General features: G+C 53.9%; 1 protein-coding gene across 6 annotated transcripts in view; it reads right to left on the bottom strand.

Annotated features, from left to right (window-relative positions):
- The window catches only part of GRM4 (glutamate metabotropic receptor 4), a 116842-nt gene that overhangs the window by 58164 nt on the left and 38712 nt on the right, over positions 1-19966 (bottom strand). For 3 of the 6 annotated variants that reach the window (XM_053603090.1, XM_053603086.1, XM_053603089.1), the window contains exon 2: positions 7531-7747. In XM_053603090.1, the coding sequence (XP_053459065.1) occupies positions 7531-7642 (112 nt within the window). In that variant the 5' untranslated portion in view covers positions 7643-7747. Of the gene's footprint in view, positions 1-7530; positions 7748-12824; positions 12842-13360; positions 13472-15441; positions 15544-16964; positions 17044-19966 lie in introns of those variants that run through there. The other 3 variants (XM_053603091.1, XM_053603088.1, XM_053603087.1) reach the window with 3 other exon arrangements.

Below are 19966 nucleotides of genomic sequence, written 5' to 3'. Positions count from 1 at the left end.
CCTGGCCCACCTGACAAGCACCGAACATGTGTTCATTCACTCAGCCTCAGACAACCTTTTTGGGAGGTATTATTAACATCTCCATTTGGCAAAGCAGGAAACTAAGGCAGAGAGCCCTTAAGTGGCTGTTGAAGGTGGCACAGCTCATGGTAGCAGAGGCAGGATTTGAACCCAGGCTACCTGCCCCAGCATCTGGGCTTTCAACCACTCACTCTCCTGCGTCACTGGGAGAAAAACAGAATTCAGAAGGGCAAAGCCACAAAGGGACTGCAACCAGCAAAGGGAATTTTTTCAAACCCCATAGGAATCTTCAAACATGTTCCACAAAGGCATCTGGTAAAAGAAAACGTTGTTTCCTGTCCAAGAGAGAAGAGATGCAAATTCAGAGCAAAAAGGGCTCTGAGGCTGACGTCTTCCTCCTGTCGTTCCCATCAAGCTTATACGTAAACACGGATGGAAGCGTGTCCCCATTGTGATATGCCGGGGTGAGCACATCACAGACGAGGCCAAGAGAGCCAGGGGAGGTAGCTGCACTGAAAGAAAAGCAGCAAGCCTGATGACATCCAGGCCAGGGGACTCATAAAACTGAGAGGTGTCAGGCCCTGCACAGGCCAGAGTGCAGAGGAATCCAAGCGGACAGGCAGAGTCCCCCAGGCAGGCCAGGCAAGCACAGGGCTCATCTCACAATGGGACAGAGACTGACCTGGCAATCACAAGCAGTCACATTAACGCCAGCACCTTGCCAATCTCCAAGCCCTGGCGAGGAGACCCAGCTGGCACGCTGGTGCAGGGGGTGGAGGCACTATGCCAGGTCCACTTAATTTCCACCCTCAGTAGAGTGACCTGGCAGAAGAGAAGGACAGGAGAGAGTGATGGGTTTCAGGTTCTGGGCAGCCTACTTGATAGGCAAGAATGAGGGTGACTGGCTATGTGGCAGAGCCCACTCCCCAACCTAGAAGAATGCATGGTCAGAGGGTGGAGCAGGCTGGGCTTCGAGCTGCAGGGTCCCCAGGTCATGATCCCAGAAGGGACTGGTAGGAGAGCACAGAAGTCTTCCCTAAGCAGGAGCTAAAAGCCACCAACACTCAGATACACCAAACTAAAGCCAGTGGCCATGCTCCTTCCTGCCTCTACCCCTCCCTGACCATACCCCCAGCCCTCAGCTCATCTCAATCATCTGACTGGACCAGAAGGTTGCATGCTCTAGCCTCTGCACCACACAAAGGGCCCCCATAATTCCTGAACAAAACACTAAGTCCTAGAGCGCCACCATTTGACAACTGCTCCTTTAGGCCTTGTGGGATGTCTGCTTTTCCAGCACTCTCTGAGCGATACATCCTAAATAAGTAGTTTTCAGCAAATGTCTGAAGGTGTCTTCAGGATGGGCCAGAATCATGGGGAATGAGCCTTTGCTTACATGAAGGATGCCTGGAGTCAAGGGCCACCAGCCATCCCTATGGGCTGGAACTTGGAAGTAAGCTGGTGTACCCCTCCTGCCACAGGTGAGAGGAGGTCCCAGAATGACAGCAACATGCCCAAGGGCATTGGGCTGCTTATCTGTCTACTCACTGCTCTCACCAAACATCTCCTGAGACCCTGCCATGTACGTGCAGGGGAGGGTGGGGGCAGAGCTGAGTGGGCCACCCCTCCCAACCTTAGGAGCACCAAGTCTATGAAAGTTTTGGCAAATGTGGGAGCCCATGTGATGGAGCTTCCCAGGGACCCCATGGGAAGACACCCCCACCCCCACCTGCCTCCCCACTAAGGGGGCAGGGCAATGAGGGAGGCCCACAGGGAAAAGGGGCCATAGCACCAAGCCTTATTGGGTGGGGAGGACTCACCCTCAGGGCCCTGAGCAGGCTGGGCACAGCGGGTAGAGATGGCATGTACAGTATACTCCGTCAGCCAAGCAGGCACAACCCCAAGTGCCAAAAACTTTTTTTAAATACAGAGTTTGGCCTTAAAGAAACCTTCCTCAGTCCCATGTCACACTGTTCTCTACCCTACCCCACAGCCACCAGCAAGAGGCTAGACCTCTCCCTGACTGCCATCTGCCTTGCCCATTCCTACATCCGGGCCCTTTCTCATGCTGTTCCCCCACCTGGCATGCCCTTCCTTCCCCCATCTCATTCCAATACCCTTCCCCCAAACTCTGCTGGGCTGTCGGCCTCTCTGGGCAGAGCCCCTGCAGCCCTGGAGTTCGTCTCTTAGTCTCTTCACTTCAGAAGATGCATCCTCACAACCCTTTATCTAGGGACTCAGGCATGACCTACTGTGAGCTGGGCAGGTGCCTGGTCTGGCTAAGCACTGTCCTTCCCATGCCCCCTAAGAGGGCCTGAGATCAGAGCCCACGGCCTGTCTCCTCTCTCACATGGGGACCGGCACTCGGCAAGGGTGAAATAAATCCAGGAAGCCCAGTCTGTGGGGAGGCTTGTGCTGGTGGAGGACTGGGTCTCTTCCACTCCTGCCCTACCGGGCAGAGCACCTCAGAAAGAAGCACCTGAGGCAGGCACTATAGTGAGGAATGAGAGGAAGCGCACCCACATTCGCAGTGCCGATGGACCCTGCATTCCCTCACCCCCCCCCTTATGCCTCCAGGAAAGGATTTCTGTCCTCACCTAGTCACTAGAGAATGGGAACAGCCGGAGGGGTCTGGGGTCTCTGGATCCTGGGGATGCCATAGGCCAACTTCACCTCTCTAGGAAGAAATAATCCCCCCAAAACACGAGTAGTGCCAGCCCCTCTGGGAAGCACAGATCTTCCCCTCATCCCCCCCGAAGCCTCCACAGGCGGCTGCTCCATTTACAGCCATGGAACCCATGCCCAGAGCACCGCACAGCCCAGCTGGATGTGGAGACACCCTGGCCTCAGCCCACCCAAGCACACTGTCTCCCCAGCTGGGCCCTGCCAGCCGTGTTGACGCTGACGGAGGCATCTAAATGCAGGCCCGGTACTCAGCCATGGGAGTCGGAGCTGGAGGTCAGAGCAGCAACAGCTCCACTCACCTGCGCCTCCGGAATACCAATGGGGGACGTAGCGATGATACAGGTGAGACTTGAGAACTTCCTGCCGTGCATGGGACATGACTTCTTCCAAAGAGCAGGACAGAGCTCTCACACTTCTTCCCACCACACCCAGAGAGACCTTGTTGTTCCCATCCTTGGGGCCCAGACCTAGATGTGCCCAGGTGTGCTGGATTATGCCCCAGAGGCCTTCCTGGCACATACACCAGAGGTGGCATCATTTAGTGGCTGGGGCCACCATCTTTTAGATTCAAATCCTTCTCCCTGCTACTTTCTGGCAGTTTGGCCTCAGGGGTTGCTTAACCTCTCCCAGCCTCAGTTTGGCCATCTGTATAGTGGAGTTGCCATGAGAGTGAAATGAGGTAGTGTGTACATAAAATGGGCCTTCACCACAGGAAGGCTCCAAAACGGTCACCTGCTAATATCGTCCACCCTCCAGTTATCCGCACGGGAGCCCTGGGCTCCAACACTTGACACTTTCATGTGACCTTCACCAAGTCCCTTAACATCCTGAGCTTTGGTTTTCCTCATCTGTGAAAGGGAGACATTCATGCAGGTAAACTGAGGCGCACAATAGTGCCCCACAGGTATGGAAAGGCTGAGGGGATATAGAAGTTTATGCTCCAGATCGCAAACCCTAGGAGTACCCAGGGTAGTGGGCAGGAGGTGCCGGGGTCACTGCCACATCTTTGCCCACATTTGTGCCGCCCCCCCATCCACTACCTGTCTCTCCCCATCCTCAGGTGACTCACTCACGTTATCTCCAGAGCCCAGGCCTGCTCTGCATGTCTAATCCCAGCCTGGCTGTGCCGCTAAGGAGCCAAGAGGGAAGAGTAGACTCCTTGCCTTCCCCTGGAGTAGCCTCAGTCCTGGCAAAGAGGAGGGAGCCCTGGCTGCAGCCAGAAGGTCCACACATATACACACACATACCCCTCAGGAGTGCACACACATGCGTGTCCTGCCCTGGCCACCCTGCCCTTCAGAACTCACCTTGCTGCCCTCTCACCACCAGACCAGCTGTCCTGGAAGAACCAGGCTAGCCTGGGCTCCTGCTGTTTTATCTCTAGCCCCATCCTGGGACATGCCTTAGCCTCAGTTTAGGGCAAGGCATGGCCCTTGGGTCTTCCAGCACCCCCCAGGCCTCTCCAGGAAGGTTGAGACCCTGAATAATGACCTTTAAGGGTGCATTCCTGAGCTTCCACCTCCACATGCTCAGAGCACGTTTCACTCTGACAACAACCGATTTTATCCCCATTTCACAGATGAGAAAACTGACCCTGGAGAGGCTGAGTGACTTTCTTAGGACACATAGCCAATAAGTGGCCAAGGTAGAACCCAGGTCTATCTGACAGAGCCTGACCTCTTAGCCACACATTGTTGCTTCTGCAACACAAGCTGGAGGAGATGAAGTGTGTGCGGTAGAAGACATGGCCAATAGCCCTGGCTCCAACTATTGCTCTGTCACCTTAGTGTGTGACCCTGGGAAAGCCACTTTGCTTCTCTGAGTATCAGTTCTCCCATCTGCAAAATGGGGACAAAAACACCTTCCCCACAGTGTTATTACCAAGATCCATGATAGTCATGGGTGTGTCTGACATAGGCAGGGCTCAGTCCAGGGCCACAGGACTGCCCTGTGGACATGAGTAGACAGGGTGCGGGTAGGAAACACCAGTGCTAATGGCCTGGTTGGCAATGGATCGTCTTAAGTACCATCTGGGTACTCACCCGAAGGACAGAGCTAGATTACCATCCTAGCTCCTCTACATTCTGGCTGTGTGGTCGTGGGAAAGTGACCTACCCTCTGGCCTCAGTTTCTTTATCCTTAAAATGGGCATAATTATGCACTGTTGAAGAACCCAGAGCCCAGCTCACAATAGGCACCCAGGACTTGCTCAGCACACTCAGATGCACAAGTCCAGCCTGGAAAGCACACCCTCCTCACCACTCCCTTCCCAGCACTCCTCTGAGCAACTTGCTGATGATTTATACTTCAGAGGACAAATCAATACAATATATAGCCAAAGACATCTTTAATCTTCTACAGGGATTAGGCTACAAGGTAGAGTGTCCTCTTTCTACTGGCTGCTCAATTCTGATTTCAATTTGGCCAGCTGTAGCTCGGCTCACTCTCTCCTTTTCTCTTCAACCACCTAAAGATGTTCTTCCAAATCAAATTTCATTTAGTAGGTGGGGTGAGGAGACCAGGCTGCCTGTACCCAGGATAGGCCCATCCAGGCCCCTGGGGACTGTCACACTCTGGCATGGGGTGGTTGCAGAAGGGTCTGGAAACATGGGAGGCCAGGCAAGTGGGAAGCCAGGCCCTCAGCCTTGTGGGGATGACGTACAGGGAAGGCAGGCAACAAGGGACTTTGGCCAGCACAGGAGGGCCTGAGCAAGAGGCCCTGGTGCAGACACAGTGGAGAGTTCTTGCTTTACAAGATTGTGAGGTCCTTTAAAAATTTTTTGAGTAGATTTTATTTTTTCTAACCACCCAACACCTGATCATCTATTTACAAAAAATTCAAACGACAGTCTTACCTTCAACCAAAACACAGTGCCCTGACCCTATCCCATGCCTCTGCAGTCCCTTGAAGCTTTGCCTGTGTCCCTGCCATATCCCAGCACTTCCAAAGGGGGTGGCCCACATGGGTCTAAGCAAAGGGGCAGAAGCTAGAGTGGACAAAAATACAAAAACAATTGAGATCTCTAGCCCCAGAGCCAGACTGCCTAGGTTCAAATACCTTCTCCACCTTAAATTGCTGTGTGACCTGGTGCCAGTTGTTATTCAGCCTCTCTCCTCCTGAGCTCCTATAAAATGGGGGCTAAGCAGTGCCCATCCTGGAGGGCAAGGAGGACTGCTGGGACAGCAGGTGCTGGGCACAGAGGGAGGGCTACATGAGCACAGGGGCTGGCTTCTAGAGCCCTGAGGGCAGGGACTGAACACAATCAAATTCTAAGACTTTGGACCCTCTGTCCCTTCTCCAAATCCTCCAGAGGTCATACCTTAAGCAGAAAAGGCAATGGGTTTAATTGGGGAAAGGTTCAAACCACTAAAGAGGAGAAGAACCAGCAGAGCAGGGTGGGGATACAGCCCAGAGGGAGGTGCCTATGTCATGGGTCTGTGCTAAGGAGGAAAGGGCACTGAACAGCCAGAGGGAGGGTGCCATGACTCTGGGGCTCTGGCACTGTCCGCCTGCCCAGAGGGGAGCTGGCTCCTGTTCACCCCGTTTCCCCTGCCGGCCGGGCTGCTGGGGTGGGAGTGGCCTAGAGCCTCAGCCATCAGTCAGTGCTGCCCCACTTCCTACCTCCCTCTCCACTGTGTTGAAAGCACCCAAGCAGCTTCAGCTGTACAATTACAGGGGCTTATCCGAGATTTATAGCAGGATTATGCCCGCAGGGTGTTACCAATGCCAGCTTCTGGACACTCTGTGGTCCTTAGGAAAAGCAATTAGAGTCCTGGGGCCATAAGGGTATAAATATACGGATGCCATCACCCAAGGTCGAGGGTACCAGGCAAGCGGTTTAGATACAGGGCCTTGGGAGAGACCAGGAGAGGCAGAGGGTCCTCTCTGAAGGCAGGCGGGTCTGCGGGAGGGAGAGGGCCTCCCTGGTTTCCCCCACAGCCCACAACAGGGGCCCAAGAAGCCACATGGGCCCTCTACAAGCTGTCATCTCTTAGCTCCCCCCAACCCAGGTAGAGTCCCACTGCCCCCTAGATGCCCACACAGCCCACTCGGGCTGTCCACCTCTGCACCACTATCAACATAGTCTTGGCAAGGGACCCAGGATTCAGATCCCTGCTTGGTTGCTGGCGGTGCCTGCTAAGGTGTCAGCCTTTGTTATCGCTCAGTCGCTTATCAATGATAATACCTGGAAGCTTTGTCACTGGAGTGTCTGAGGACAGCAATTTAACATAATGCAGTGAGTTTAATGGGGGTAGGTGGCATAGAGGTACATGGGGGAGACCTTGGGGAGAGCAAATCACCTGCCAGAGTTCCTCAGACCCCACCCACAGGGACACCCCCTTCACTGAGCCCAAACCAGTGCAGGCCACCAGTTAATGGGAGACACACCCACACCAGTCCCTCACCCTCACCACAGACAGTTCCATTTTAGGTACTCCAAATCCCCACTCCTCCAACAACCCTTGCTCTGAGAGCCTACCTGGCTGGCCACCACCTCCCATGTCCCTGATACCCCCTCAAAAAAGCCCCTGAATCAGCACCCTTTCTCTTCCTCTCTGCCATAAAGAGGGTGCCACCCTGCAGGCCCCCACACCAGGAAACTGACAGTCCCTTCACGTGCATGGCACGTCTGCAAAGGCCTCACTCCCACTATACACAAAGTGACTCCTATGCCTCAGTGAGGCCATGGGACAAACCCCATTGCTCAAAGAGGCTGAGGCCCACATGGGGATGGCCGGACAACTTGGTCACTGCTGTGGGTGGGCAACACCCCACCCCCACCCTGTGCCCAACAGGACCCTGTAGCCAAGCACCTGACTCACCGTCTTCACGGGATTTCTGGATGAAGGCCTCCACGCCGCTCTCACCGTAGCTGCCCTCTGAGGCCAGTGTGGATACATAGTTCCACTTGAGGGCACGGACGATGTCCACCATGGCTTGGGCCTGGTATGTGTCCGAGGGCACCACGCGGGAGAAGAAGTCGTAGCGGCTGTTGTCACTCAGGTCAGGGGCTGTGGAGGCGTAGCTGATCTGGGGTATCTGGTGGGTGAGAGGGGCTGCTGACACAACAACCTCCCTCCCATCCCCATAGCTTTCAACCACCCAGCCCATCCTTCCTGGGGGCACTGCCTCCTCTCACCCTGCAGCAGACCCTATGGCATTGGCAAGACAGGTCCTAGCCTCACTCATAAGAGGAAGAAACTAAGATCCAGAGAGGGTCAGCAAGTGGTTGGTCAGCCCTGTCTCTGACTAGCCAGGGTTCTGATGCCATCTGCATCCCATTCAGTTCTCCCCAATCCTGGCCATTCCCAGCAGGTGTGAGGCCGGCATCAGGTCAAGAAGGGACTGGCATGGCAGCAGACCTCGTCCTCCAGGAAGTCTTCCAGCTGGCCTTTCTGGGTCCTGCACCTGGTGGTCCCCAAAAATACCTTAATCCCCCACCAACATGTAAACATAACGTACATACTCATAAACACATGCACACTCACACACACTCACACACACACCAGGAGCCTCTGGGTGCCTCCATTTACACACATAGCTATAAGATCTCAGCCCAGAGAAAATCCCCAGGTAGGTGAGGTGGCTCAGCCAGGAGTTAGGGATGGGACTTGGGTGTCAAGAAGGGCCCCAAGGGGTCATCTTATCCTTCCCCTGCCCCTGGGCAGCCCCTCCTGTCACTGCCCAGCAGACCCTGTCCCCATAGTTCCCTGCTGGCCCAGGCATCATTAAGACTCAGGCCTTGCCGGACTTTAGGCCCTGGGCAACTGGAAGAGGGGAATGTCCTGGGACAGGAGGTTGGGGATACTCCCTGATAGGTGATCACCCACCCAAACCAGACAGCTCCCCTTCTTAGGATGGGGGGGCAGTGGTTTTGTTGACCTAGAAACCCCACTCCTGCTATCTGTGGTGGGGGTGAGGGGCTGGTGTGAGTGTGTCTCCCATTAGCTGGAGAGCAGCATGGAGGCCCACTCCGATAACCTGACATTGAACTCTATTCACTTCAATAAAGACTTTTCCAAGCACCTATCATGTCCTAAGCGCTGGGGACACACACAGAGCTTCCTTCTAGTGGGAAGAGAGAAGCACAGCAAGCCAGCAAATGACCAGGGCCATTTTCCACAGCAATGAGGCTCCTAAAAGTGGCCCAAGTGTGTAGGACAGCTAAGTGAGCAGGTGACAAGGCCGGGAAAGGCCTCTCTGGACAGAGCCAGCATGAGCAAGGTTGGGAAGGTGTCTGAACCGGGGAGAAGCAAGTCCCTAGGGGAATGAGCTTGGCGTGGGAGATAGAGCAAGAAGCCAGTGTAAAGCTGAGTGGGGAGGGGATGTCAACACACAGTAGGTCTAATAGCCGATTGGACAAATGATTAACAGTAAGACTGACCAGAGGCAGTGGGGGTGACCTTCCACTAAGGATGACCATTACCAAAAGGGCCCAGCTCTGCCCTGAGATGCCCTTCCCAGCCAGGCCCCTCACTGCCTTCCCTCACAGAATCAAATCTCTGGGGCCTTCAGGGATGAGGATGGGAGCAGAGGAAACAGTTGATTGGTTTTTTGCATTTTCTAAGCAATTAAAGGTTAACTCCCAGGCCCACTCATTGCAGTCTGTGGTCTTAATAAAATGATGTGCACTACATTATTCACTGTGGCACTGTTTATAAATTACAGAAACAATCTGCATGTCCCTCAAGTAGGGATTGGTTAAAGTTACAGCCACACAAGGAGAGGGTGGCGCCTGTGGCTCAAGGAGTAGGGTGCCAGCCCCATATACTGGAGGTGGTGAGTTCAAATCCAGCCCTGGCCAAAAAAATAGCCACCCAAGGAGTACTATGCAGCTGTAAAGAAGAACGAGGCAGATTTCCATTCACTGTTCTGGATGGTTCTTCCAAGACATTGGAGGGTAAGAACAACAGTAACAAAGGAAGCAAGGTGCAGACTGAAGGGGCTTATGGCCTGAACAGGAGGCATAGCTCATGCTGTCTGAAGCCAGCTGTGAAGCTGTCTCAAAGGAGGGATCTGGGTGGCTGGGGGCAGGGCTGGGGAACAGCAGCTCCACCCTTCATACGTTTCCAATGCAGAACCATGCAAATGTGTCACCTATTTAGAAAGCAAACCACACTCGAATATACACTAGTATGTGTCCCCTCTCATTCATTCTCTGTCAGAAGTGTCCAAAAACAAGCTGAGTCCTCTCTGCCTCAGAGAACACTTAGCATGAAAACAGCACCCTCTAAAATGTGAATTGATTGGATATTTAATGATTAATTTTTAAAATATTGTCATATTTGAAGTCTGAGAATGGGATTTATTATAGTTGTGGTGGGCTGGTTTGCTTTTAAGAGACCTTATCCTTTAGAGCAGGCCTCTCAGCCCTAGCACTATTAACACTTAGGGGGGATTAATTCCTTGATAGAGGGGGGCTGTCCTGTGCATCAGACGATGTTTACAGCACCCCTGGCCTTGTCCGCTAAATGCTAGTAGCACCATCTCTGGTCCCCAGTTGTGACAACCAAAAATGTCTCCAGACACTGGCAAATGTCCCCTCTGGAAGGGGAACCTAAATTTGCTTTAGTTCAAATCCCAGCTCTGCCACTCACCAACAGGGAAGACTTGGGAAAGTTACAGCCTCAGTTTCTCCAGCTACAAAATGGGAATAATTACAATAACTGTCTCATAAGGTTGTGGGGGTCACATGAGGGAATTCATGTGAGGCACTCAGAATAGCACCTGGCAGGGCGTTGTTCACTTGAAAAGCTAGCCCCTGTGGGAGACATAAATCCTCCTACTAAACTTTCCCTGCCTTCTCCTGCCTCTCTCTGTGACTTTTTTACCCCCAAGATTCTGCCTCTTTGCCTCCCCACTCCATCTCTCCATAGTCACATCGTTGTCATTGTCATGGCGACGTCCTGGGAATGTAAAGGGCTCTCCAAGGCTCTCCTGCCTCAGCCCAAAATGGAGGGTTTGGGGTGAGGTGGGGGCCAGGGACCACCATGGGCAGGGCAGGGGGCAGGACTCCATCTAAGCAGGTGACAACAACAAACTGGCCCACAGGGTGCTCTGACATCTCTTCAGCTCTCACTGTCCCTGCAGCCCAGCTGGAGCGGGGGGGATGTTCCATTTACATTCTCCGCAGAGAACACACCTCTTCTCCAACCGCAGCGGCTGGAGGGGAGGGAGGCAGCAGTGCCCGCCCCGTGCCAGCTGCTCTCTCTCTGCCTCTACCCTTCCCTCACGTGACACACGAGCACCTACTGTATGCTGGACACTGTCCACCTTATGTCACATCCTCGTGGGGCAAGCGCCAGCAAGAGCCCAGATGCCAGCAAAATCTGACCAACAACAGGCATCCTGCTCCAGACCCATCCGTCTGTCCCTTTTTCCTTCCTCTCTGCCTGTCTTCTGCCCTCAAAGCACAAAACCACATCACCGCACACCAAAACCCCCTTGTTCATCAAGGCCCAGCTCAAATGCCACCTCCTCCAGGCGGCTCCAGGGGCACCAGGTGCTACAATTCTCTGCTTGTCAATTCAACAAGCCTCCTAAGCTCCCCTCGCCCTGTAGTTCTGGGCAGCTGTGGAGGAGAACTGGATATATCCCCCTGCAAACACTAGTCAAAAACCACCACGTCCTGAAGGCATCAGCAAAAAAGGCAGAAAATGTGCAAAAAGTGCTAGGTTGGTGGGCCCCCTGAGGAGGAATAGGCTATATACCTGCCCAGGTGACACACAGTGTGTCTGCAGCTGCCACCCTGAAGTCTCAGCTTCCATAAGGACTGAGAGACTGAGAGGGAGGGAGTAAATGAATAAGCCTCCTCCCTCTCTCTCTGCCTCTCCCTCTCTCGCTCTGGCTTCTGAAGTGACAAGGAGGTCCATGCCACGTGGGGAAAGACAAAAGCTGTTTCTAGGCTTGAACAACAATGAAGATGGATTCCAAGTACATCTGTGTGTGAGAGAGAGTGTACACGTGCCCAGGGCCCTGAGCCCGTGGGTGCACGGCGCATTCATTCAGTGAGTCCTCCTACAAACAGGCGCCAAACCCACCACCACGTGTAGTTCTGAGTATGGGGACTGACCATGACCGAGCCCTCGAGGGGCTCCAGTCTAGACAGAGGCAGGCCACGGAGAGGTGGGTAGTAAAGCTACCGATTCTGTTAGATGGGAACAAGGAGCCAGAAGAAGAAAGAAAGAGGGGAGGAGGGCGGCGCCTGTGGCTCAAGGAGTAGGGCGCCGGTCCCATATGCCGGAGGTGGCGGGTTCAAACCCAGCCCCGGCCAAAAACCACAAAAAAAAAAAAAAAAAAGGGGGGGAGGAGCAGGGACTTCTTAGAGAGGGGGCTGGGGAAGCCTTTCTCCCAGGGTGACACTGTGGCAAGACCCAGGAGGAGATATTTAAGGGAGGGTGTTTAAAGCAGAGGGAACAGCCAGGGCAAAGGCCACAATGGCATATGCGCTCTTGCTGGCACTTGCCCCCAAATACATGTGTGCTTAGAGCTTGGATCCGCCCCAGGCCGCCCCAGACGTGGCCAGCAGCCCCACACCTGGCCAGGCACACCAGCACTGGCCGATACGGCTCCACAGCTCACCACTTCCCAGACCAGCGAGTCTGAAAACCCCCTGAGAGCAGCTGGTCCCCCTACGCCATCCACAAGAGATATGGGGGGTGAGAGGGGGGCACCTGCCCGGCTCTCAGACCTGCCCCAGGACACGGTCCTCAGGATCTCTGAAGGTGTTTGAGGCTATTCAGAGCTGTCACGAGTGAAATCCCACCCAGTTCCCCACGAAGCCAGGTGTGCTTCAAGCCAAGTGACCAGACATCCAGGGCCATCTCCGTGGACACCCCAGGGGCCACCCGGCCCACACCACAATCCTCTCCGTGTGAACTTTATTCTCCTGGCCGCTTGTTCACATCTAACGGACTCAGTAGCTTTACTACCCACTTCTCCGCAGCCCACCTCTGTCTAGACTGGAGCCCCTCAAGGGCAGGGGTCCACCTTCCCTTTCCTCCTTCTCCCTAATGCTTGGTATAGCACATAAGTCTCCAGCACGCCTTCCAGGACTATGTAATCCAGCTTTGCTCTCCAGCTGCGCAACCTTAGGCAATCAAGCGACTCTCCGGGCCTCAGTCCCTCCCCCAACTCACAAGGTAATCACAATAACAACAGAGAGGATCTCATCAGCGAATACACAGAAAGGGCTTGACACACGGGGTCCCTGGGCAAACGCTAGATATTCTTGTTGAAGAAAAAGGCAGGGCTGGGACCATTGTGCCTATTTTACAAACAAGGAAATGGAGGCTCAGACAGATAATAGTGCCCTCTGAGTGTGACAGCCAGGAGCCATCAGAAACAGGGTGCTGACGGAGCTGCCCTGCTCCCTACCCTGTTCCCCACATCTTGGCGCACATCCTCCAGGCCTGGCCTGGAGCTCTGCCCACCTTCCCTGCCGACTCTGCTCTTTCTGCTCCACCCGCAGGCCAGGCCAGGCAGCCACACACTGAAGCTCGGATCCTGTAGCCACCTCTGGCCACCAGCCCAGGCCAGGCCAGAACCCAGGCAGACCTAGAGATCCCCTCCCTCCTAACACAGTCCCTCACCCAGGAGCAAGGGACCCAGAATGGGGCCAGCTCAGGCCTAGGCTTGCTGCCCACTCCTCACCCTTTTGACCTGGCAACTCCAGGCCCTCAACGGCCAGGCTCTCAGCATCAGCTGTTTCCTTCACAGATAAAAGGCAGTGATGCTTTTAGGTACATGAAAGCTGCGTTGGACAGAAATGTGTGGCTCGGAGAAAGCTGGCAAGATGGGGAGAGAGCTGGCTTCCAAAGGCCCTGCCTACACTGTCATCCCCCATATGACGGCCCCCACCCTACACTGTCATCCCCCACCTGACACCCCCCCACCTGCCTGAGCTGTGCACCCTCCCCCAAGGGGCCTCTGCTGTGGCCAGGAACACAGTGTGCCCCCTCTGCCCAGGTGCTAAGGACACAGATTTAATAACCTCCCAAGAACTAGCCTGGCAGGGAGACATGTGGCAGTGAGAAGGAAGATTCCCACTGTGGGCAAGAAGCAGAGGGAAGATGGTCGTGGGGTGAGGGGTGACTAAGAGAAAGGAACTAGGGGCCAGTGGGGACTGCCAACAGAAGACATCCCAGGGAAGCCCAGGGGCACTGTGGAGGGATCCTGAGAAGAGCCACAAGGGCTCAGAAAGGTTCCTCACCTGCAGGGGGAAGGGAGGGTCAAGCCCAGCAGCCCAATAGGAGGCAGAGGGCACAATCCAGACAGTAGCTGATGGTCCAGCACAGGGGCATCAGGGTAAGGAGAGGTTGGGGGAACTTAGGGGAGACTCCCAGCAACAGGGATCAATTCTATGTGGGAGGGACTAAGACAAACCCCAGTCTGGTCTTGGCCACAAAGACAGCAGAAAGAAGCCAAGATGGGGTCCCAAGAGAAGGGCAAGGCAGAGCGGAGCAATGAGTGGGCTCTGAGGGTATTTGGGGTGCCTGGGGCAGCCTGCAGGAAGGAAAAGTCTCAGTTCTAGGGCTGGCAGGGCACAGGATGCCCAGAAAGGGGTCCTGGGAGAAGTCCCTGGAGATGGGAGACAACAGGGTTGGGGGCAGTGAGGGCATAGGATGGGGACCCCTTGGGGGTTAGGAGAGTCAGGCCAAATGGATGGGTGGCACAGGAGACACAAGGCCGGGGTTCAAGGAGGCTGAGAAAGACAGCCACAGAGAGTGAGGACACAGTGGGGAGAGGCGGGGAGACCCCAGAGGGCAGCAGGGTGGGCCTAGAACATGTGAGGGCACCTCCAGTCTTCGGCACTGACCAGTCCCATCACTGACATGGACCCCCAGGTCCAAGAGCAGAAGACAGAGTGACCCATGCGATTTGGGACAGTCCTAAGGAAACCTCACACACTCACACCCTCCATGAAGCCCCCCACCCCAGTACCACAGAAGGAGGCCTGGGGGAACATGGCAGAGGGTGCCTGGGCAGGGGTTAGGCTGCCACAACTGTGTAGCCTTGGGAGGACCAGGACAGGCTCCAGGTGGGGAGACTATCTGCCCCAGTCCCAGGGCCTCCTCCAGGGTCACATACTAGGGCCCTTCCCCTTCAACAACCACCTTTTCCCCTATGCACCCAGCTTCTTCCCTACAGACCCTCTGGAAATTCAAGTCAGGCCAGCCTGGGCAGCTCGCTTCAGGACTGGAAACCTCATTAATCAGATTGTATTACTCTGCTCTGCAGACAGATCAGCCGCCAACTCCTGTCACACTAGGGTCTGGCCACATGCCCTGTCTAGCCCCAGGCTGGCCAGCCTAAGCCCCAGTGCCTTCGATGAGTCTTCAAGGGCCTGTCCTGGACCAGTCTTGACTCCCCCTCCTGAGAACTGAGCCAGCCAGAGTCACCACCCCAAGTGGCCACCCCTAGGGCCCTCAGCCTCCCCTGCTCTATTTCTCCCTCAGGCCTGACCCTCCTCTGTTGCTCTGACCTGCATCCCCATCACACAGACTCCTTCCCCTCACACCACAGTCAGCAGAGCTTCCCTGCTGTGAGGAGAGAGCAATCTGAGAGTGCCCCAGGCCACACACCCTGTCATCAAAAACAGTAGGATATGCCCACAAGGCCAACATAGTCCCTTTGCCTCAGCTGCTCCTGGGGCCACCAGCCTCCCCCATACACTCGCAGTGCCCACCCATACTCCCCAGAAACTCTGCTGGTTCGTTCATTAATTCACTCACTCAGTGACAGTGTACTCAGCTCCTACTGCATGCTTTGCACAATCTCAGGTGCTGGGCTGAACACAGCAGAGACAATTCCCTGCCTTCGTGGAGCCGACATTCTAGAGGGAAAGACAATCAATAATAAATGAATATACACATCACTAACATCGGGTGCTGGTCATAAGAGCCATTGGCCAGACATTTGTAACACTCCAGCATTGTCCTCCTGGCACGTGGTGAAATCACAAGTCTCTGCCCCTTGTGGTTGACCAGGGCCACCAACAAGCTCTGGCCAATGAGCTGGGAGAAGAAATATATCTCTCTTCTGGGCCAGAGCATTTCATCACAGGGTGCCCATGCCCTCTGCTGCTGTGACCAGCAGTGCTCCGACCCACTGGGCCCTGAGGAGATGGGGCAGAGAACTCTACCAACCCGTGTAGGCATGTAACACAGCATTTCTGAAGTCTGCATATTCTAAGTCACAGGGACTGGAGGGTTGTTTATTACTGCAGCATCACCTCACCTATGCTGACAAATGTAGGCAGCAATAAACATTTTACTCCAGCTCGAGGAGGGCCAGGAATGAGTCTTATTTATCTCCACCTCCAGAGCCTGGATGAGCCAGGCTCACCCTCATCACAGGCTGGTGATGGGCTGAGTTGGATTGAATTAAATTCACCCAAGCACATACACACACACATCATACAATCATCATCATCATGTAAGAGCTGACACTTGCTGGGTGTTTACCATGTGCCAAGAACGGTCCCCAGTGGTTTCATACACCTTAACACCTACAATCTTATAATAACCCTATTAGCAGGCCCTCTTATTTTCCCCATTTTTCTGAAATTCAGATAAAGAATATCTTGCCCAAGGTCACACAGCTGGTAAGTAGCTGAGCCAGGATTTGAACCCAAGGAATTAGCTGCAGAGCCTGTGCCACTCACTGTCACATAAAACCTCAGTCTGTCTCCTCCTTACATGGGTGGGCCTACACATACATATGCACGTACACGCACAATACACACATCCGAGGGTGGTGCCAACAGCCTGCAGTGAGAAGGCCGCCTGCATCGCCTACTGGGGAGGACCCTTGGGGCAGCAGCAGGCGAGCCGGCCCTACTTCTCTGTTTGCTCAGCTCCCACCTCCATTCCTGGCTGTCGTACTATGGGCTGATGGGCTGACGTGGCCCATCTGTCTTCAACACAAAGGATCGGCCAAGGGTGGGGGCCGGGGGCCCTGTAGGGTTGTGTAAAATGGCTCTACTTTGAGCAATAGCTAATTTCTAAACATAATTATTAATTTCATGCTTATCATATGCAAACCTGTCTCCCAGACGAGATGAAATTGATTTAATTAGAAATTCCATCATCAAGCCTTTTGGATGGAGCTTTTAATTAGGATCACCAACCCCACCTGAGGCTGCCACAGAGGGGGCTTCTCTCCCTGAGACCACAGGCACAGCCAGGATGTGTAGGCACCTCCACTACCACCAGTGCCCCACTAACCAGGATCCGTACCTGTCCCCAGACCACACAGCAAGGCCCAGAAGCCACAAGCAGCCTCTTTTTTCTCTTGCCACCATAATGGGGAAACAGCTTAGGAAGAGTTTTCATTGTCTTGCAGCCAGAAGGACTGAAGCATTTAAGGTACACAGAGGATAGGAATGATAACAGGCCTCCCTTTTCCTACAAAACTCATGAACCAGCCTTCCTTTGGGAACCCTTGCCAGGTGCTAATAAAATGGCCTTTACAGCTCAGCCCAGGGGCAGTCTATCAAAATTACCAGCAACACTTGGCATTTTCACATAGCCTTTTCACACACATTACCTCTGACCTCATCTCCAACCACTCTCATCTTGGCCTCGCTGACTGGGCTCCAGCCACACTGGCCTCCTTGCTATAAGCACACCAGGCACAGTCAGCCTTAGGGCCTTTGCACCCGCTATTCTGCTGCCTGGATGCTCTTCCCCCAGAGATGCTTGTGGCTGGCTCCCTCTCTCTTGTCCTTCCCTTCAAGAAGGAAATGTCCCCTTCTCAGGGGACATCACCACCTTATTTAATGCCAATCTCACCTCCCTCCCCTTTACCCCATCTCCACCTCCCCTGTTTAGATTTTCACCACAATGATCCTTTTCAAAAACACTATATTTACTTTCTTATTTCTTATTTCATTAATTACTCACCTCCCTTTGAACTCAGGGATTTCTTGTTATTCCCCACTGTGTCCTTAGATGCCTGGCACAGCACTTGGCATAGGACAGGTTCTCAATGAGCAAAGGGGACTCTGTTCCCTCCACACAGCCAGTGGGTGACACAAGCTCCACAATGGGCTGCAAGTACCTTAAATGGATGAGGAAACTGGGGCTTGCCCAGTCACAGAGCTGGTGAACAGCTGAGTTCTGATTCTCACATGGTCTGACCTTGGCAAGCTCACGGCATCACTGTGCAGCAAGTGGGCCACCCCACAGCAGTGCCTGGCACGTGGGAGATGCTCAGAGGCCTCCTTCCTCCTCCCCAGGTCTAGGCATGACCCTCCCTCTGGCTGGCATCCCTCATCTCCTGGGGCCTGCTGCACCCTGCCCCCCGATTTGATACTGACACCCTGGAAGGCAATGGTCAGGGAGCTGTCGCACACTGCCTCTGTCCCCCCTCCTCAGGACCCATCCAGTCTCTTATCAGGAGAACAAGCGGACACTTGGATTAATTTCCAGGTCTGTTCTGAATTATGTTTTCCGGGAGAGAACCAGAGAGACGCAGGCAACAGGCCTTTGAACAAATATTTCCCCAGAAAGCACTTTATTCAGTCCCTTGTCTCACCCTTTTAAACATTATATGTTTTCTTAGGAGCCTAGGGAAAAAGGGGGGCTGATAAGGCACGAAGGCTGGAGAAGAATAGAGGGCGCAAGTGAAGAGGCTGCGGCTGACAGAGCAGGCGGCTCTGATGCAGGATCAGAGGCAGGGCGCAGATAAGAGCGCAGGGCGCACGGGTGAGGGAGCGGCCAGGGCCAGAGCAAACAAAATCCTCAAATCAGCACTTGTCCTATTTCATAAGCAAAATGTAGATCAATAAATTACACTCACTTGTGCAGGTTTTACATGCTGACTCGGTAACCTTGTCAAGATTGATACATGTAGGAGACCCGGCTGGGGGGAGCCCTGAAACCTGTGCAGAGGGGGCCAGGGGCCAAGGCAGAGCCCCGTGGGCCACCGCCTGGGCCCCCTTTTCCCAGGAGGACTCAAAGTCCAAGTTCCCAGACATGAGAAGCTGCCTCACTGTGTGACCTCAGGCAAGTCACCTTGTCTGTAAGCCTCAGTCTCCTTATCTGTCCAGAGGGCACCATGATGAGAATCTGGCTTTGTCAAGCCCACTCTGGGAGTCAGACGAAGAATGGGCATTAGAGAAACTTGGAAAAAGAGAAGGAAATACCCAAGATGCTGTGAGCCATTATCACACCTCTTTTACACAAAGTAGGTGCACCCTGTAATCCTCATCACAGCCCCCACGATGGGATGCCTTGGCCTGGATTTCTAGATAAGAAGCTTCCCGAGAGCTGAGGCACTTGCCCAGGGTCACCCAGTGTGGGGGCCAGAAGTTACACTCAGCCCCATCTGATGTCAAAGCTGAGCTTTCTCTGTGACACAATGCCAAGCTGAGGGTGGGGCAGGGCAGGAAGTGCAGGCTGACCTGCAGCTGGGACTGTGCTGGGCCAAGGTAGGCATCCTTGTGAGTCAGGTGGGAGGTGGCAGCAGGCAAGAGCCTGCTCAGGTGACAGTGGTAATCATAACAGGACTAGCAGCTATTGTTTAATGAGGACCTCCTTTGTGCCAAACAATTCTCATGAATTATTTCATTTATTTCTCACACAATAACCCAATGAAGTGAACACTGTTTATTTCCTTTATTTTTGAGATGAAAACTGAGGCCAAGAGAATATGAAAACAAGATACACTGCAAGTGGCAAAGCAGGATTTGAACCCAGGTCCATTTGGCTGCAGCATCCAAGTGCTCTCACCCGCTATTCCCCATTTGGCACATGCTCCATTTTCATTCCAGTCTCCTGACCTTTGTCCACAACATCTGCACCTGGGAAGCAACCAGGAAGGGAATCACGAGTGCTTGTTCTAGGCCTTTCTCCTCCACATCCCTTGGGCAAGCCACTTCATCTGTGAGCCTCAGTTTCTACCATTGTTCAATGGGACAAAGGAAGGGGCCCCTACTAGGTGGGAGTGACATTCAAAAGCCTATTCCTAAATCTGGTGACCTGCCCACAGGCTGTGGGAGTTGGGCAGAGCTAGAGGACCTGGTGGTGTGGCACCTGGGGTGTCTGTGATTGCAACGGTGCCCCGACGACCACTTTGTGAGTACTTGAGTGCCAGCAATAGGGTGTGGCCAGGCTGGGAGAAAATTAACCATGGTGTCTGCTCCATGCGCTTCCAAGTCAAGTTAATGTGCTGTGCCCTGTGTAATATATTGCACTATATTAATATAATATGATATAATGGGATATATTACCATTATTGAACACATGAGCCGAT

Source organism: Nycticebus coucang, chromosome 9 (genome assembly GCF_027406575.1).
Source record: "Nycticebus coucang isolate mNycCou1 chromosome 9, mNycCou1.pri, whole genome shotgun sequence".
NCBI classification, from domain to species: Eukaryota; Metazoa; Chordata; class Mammalia; order Primates; family Lorisidae; genus Nycticebus; species Nycticebus coucang.
This window is presented reverse-complemented; position numbering and strand designations above follow the sequence as displayed.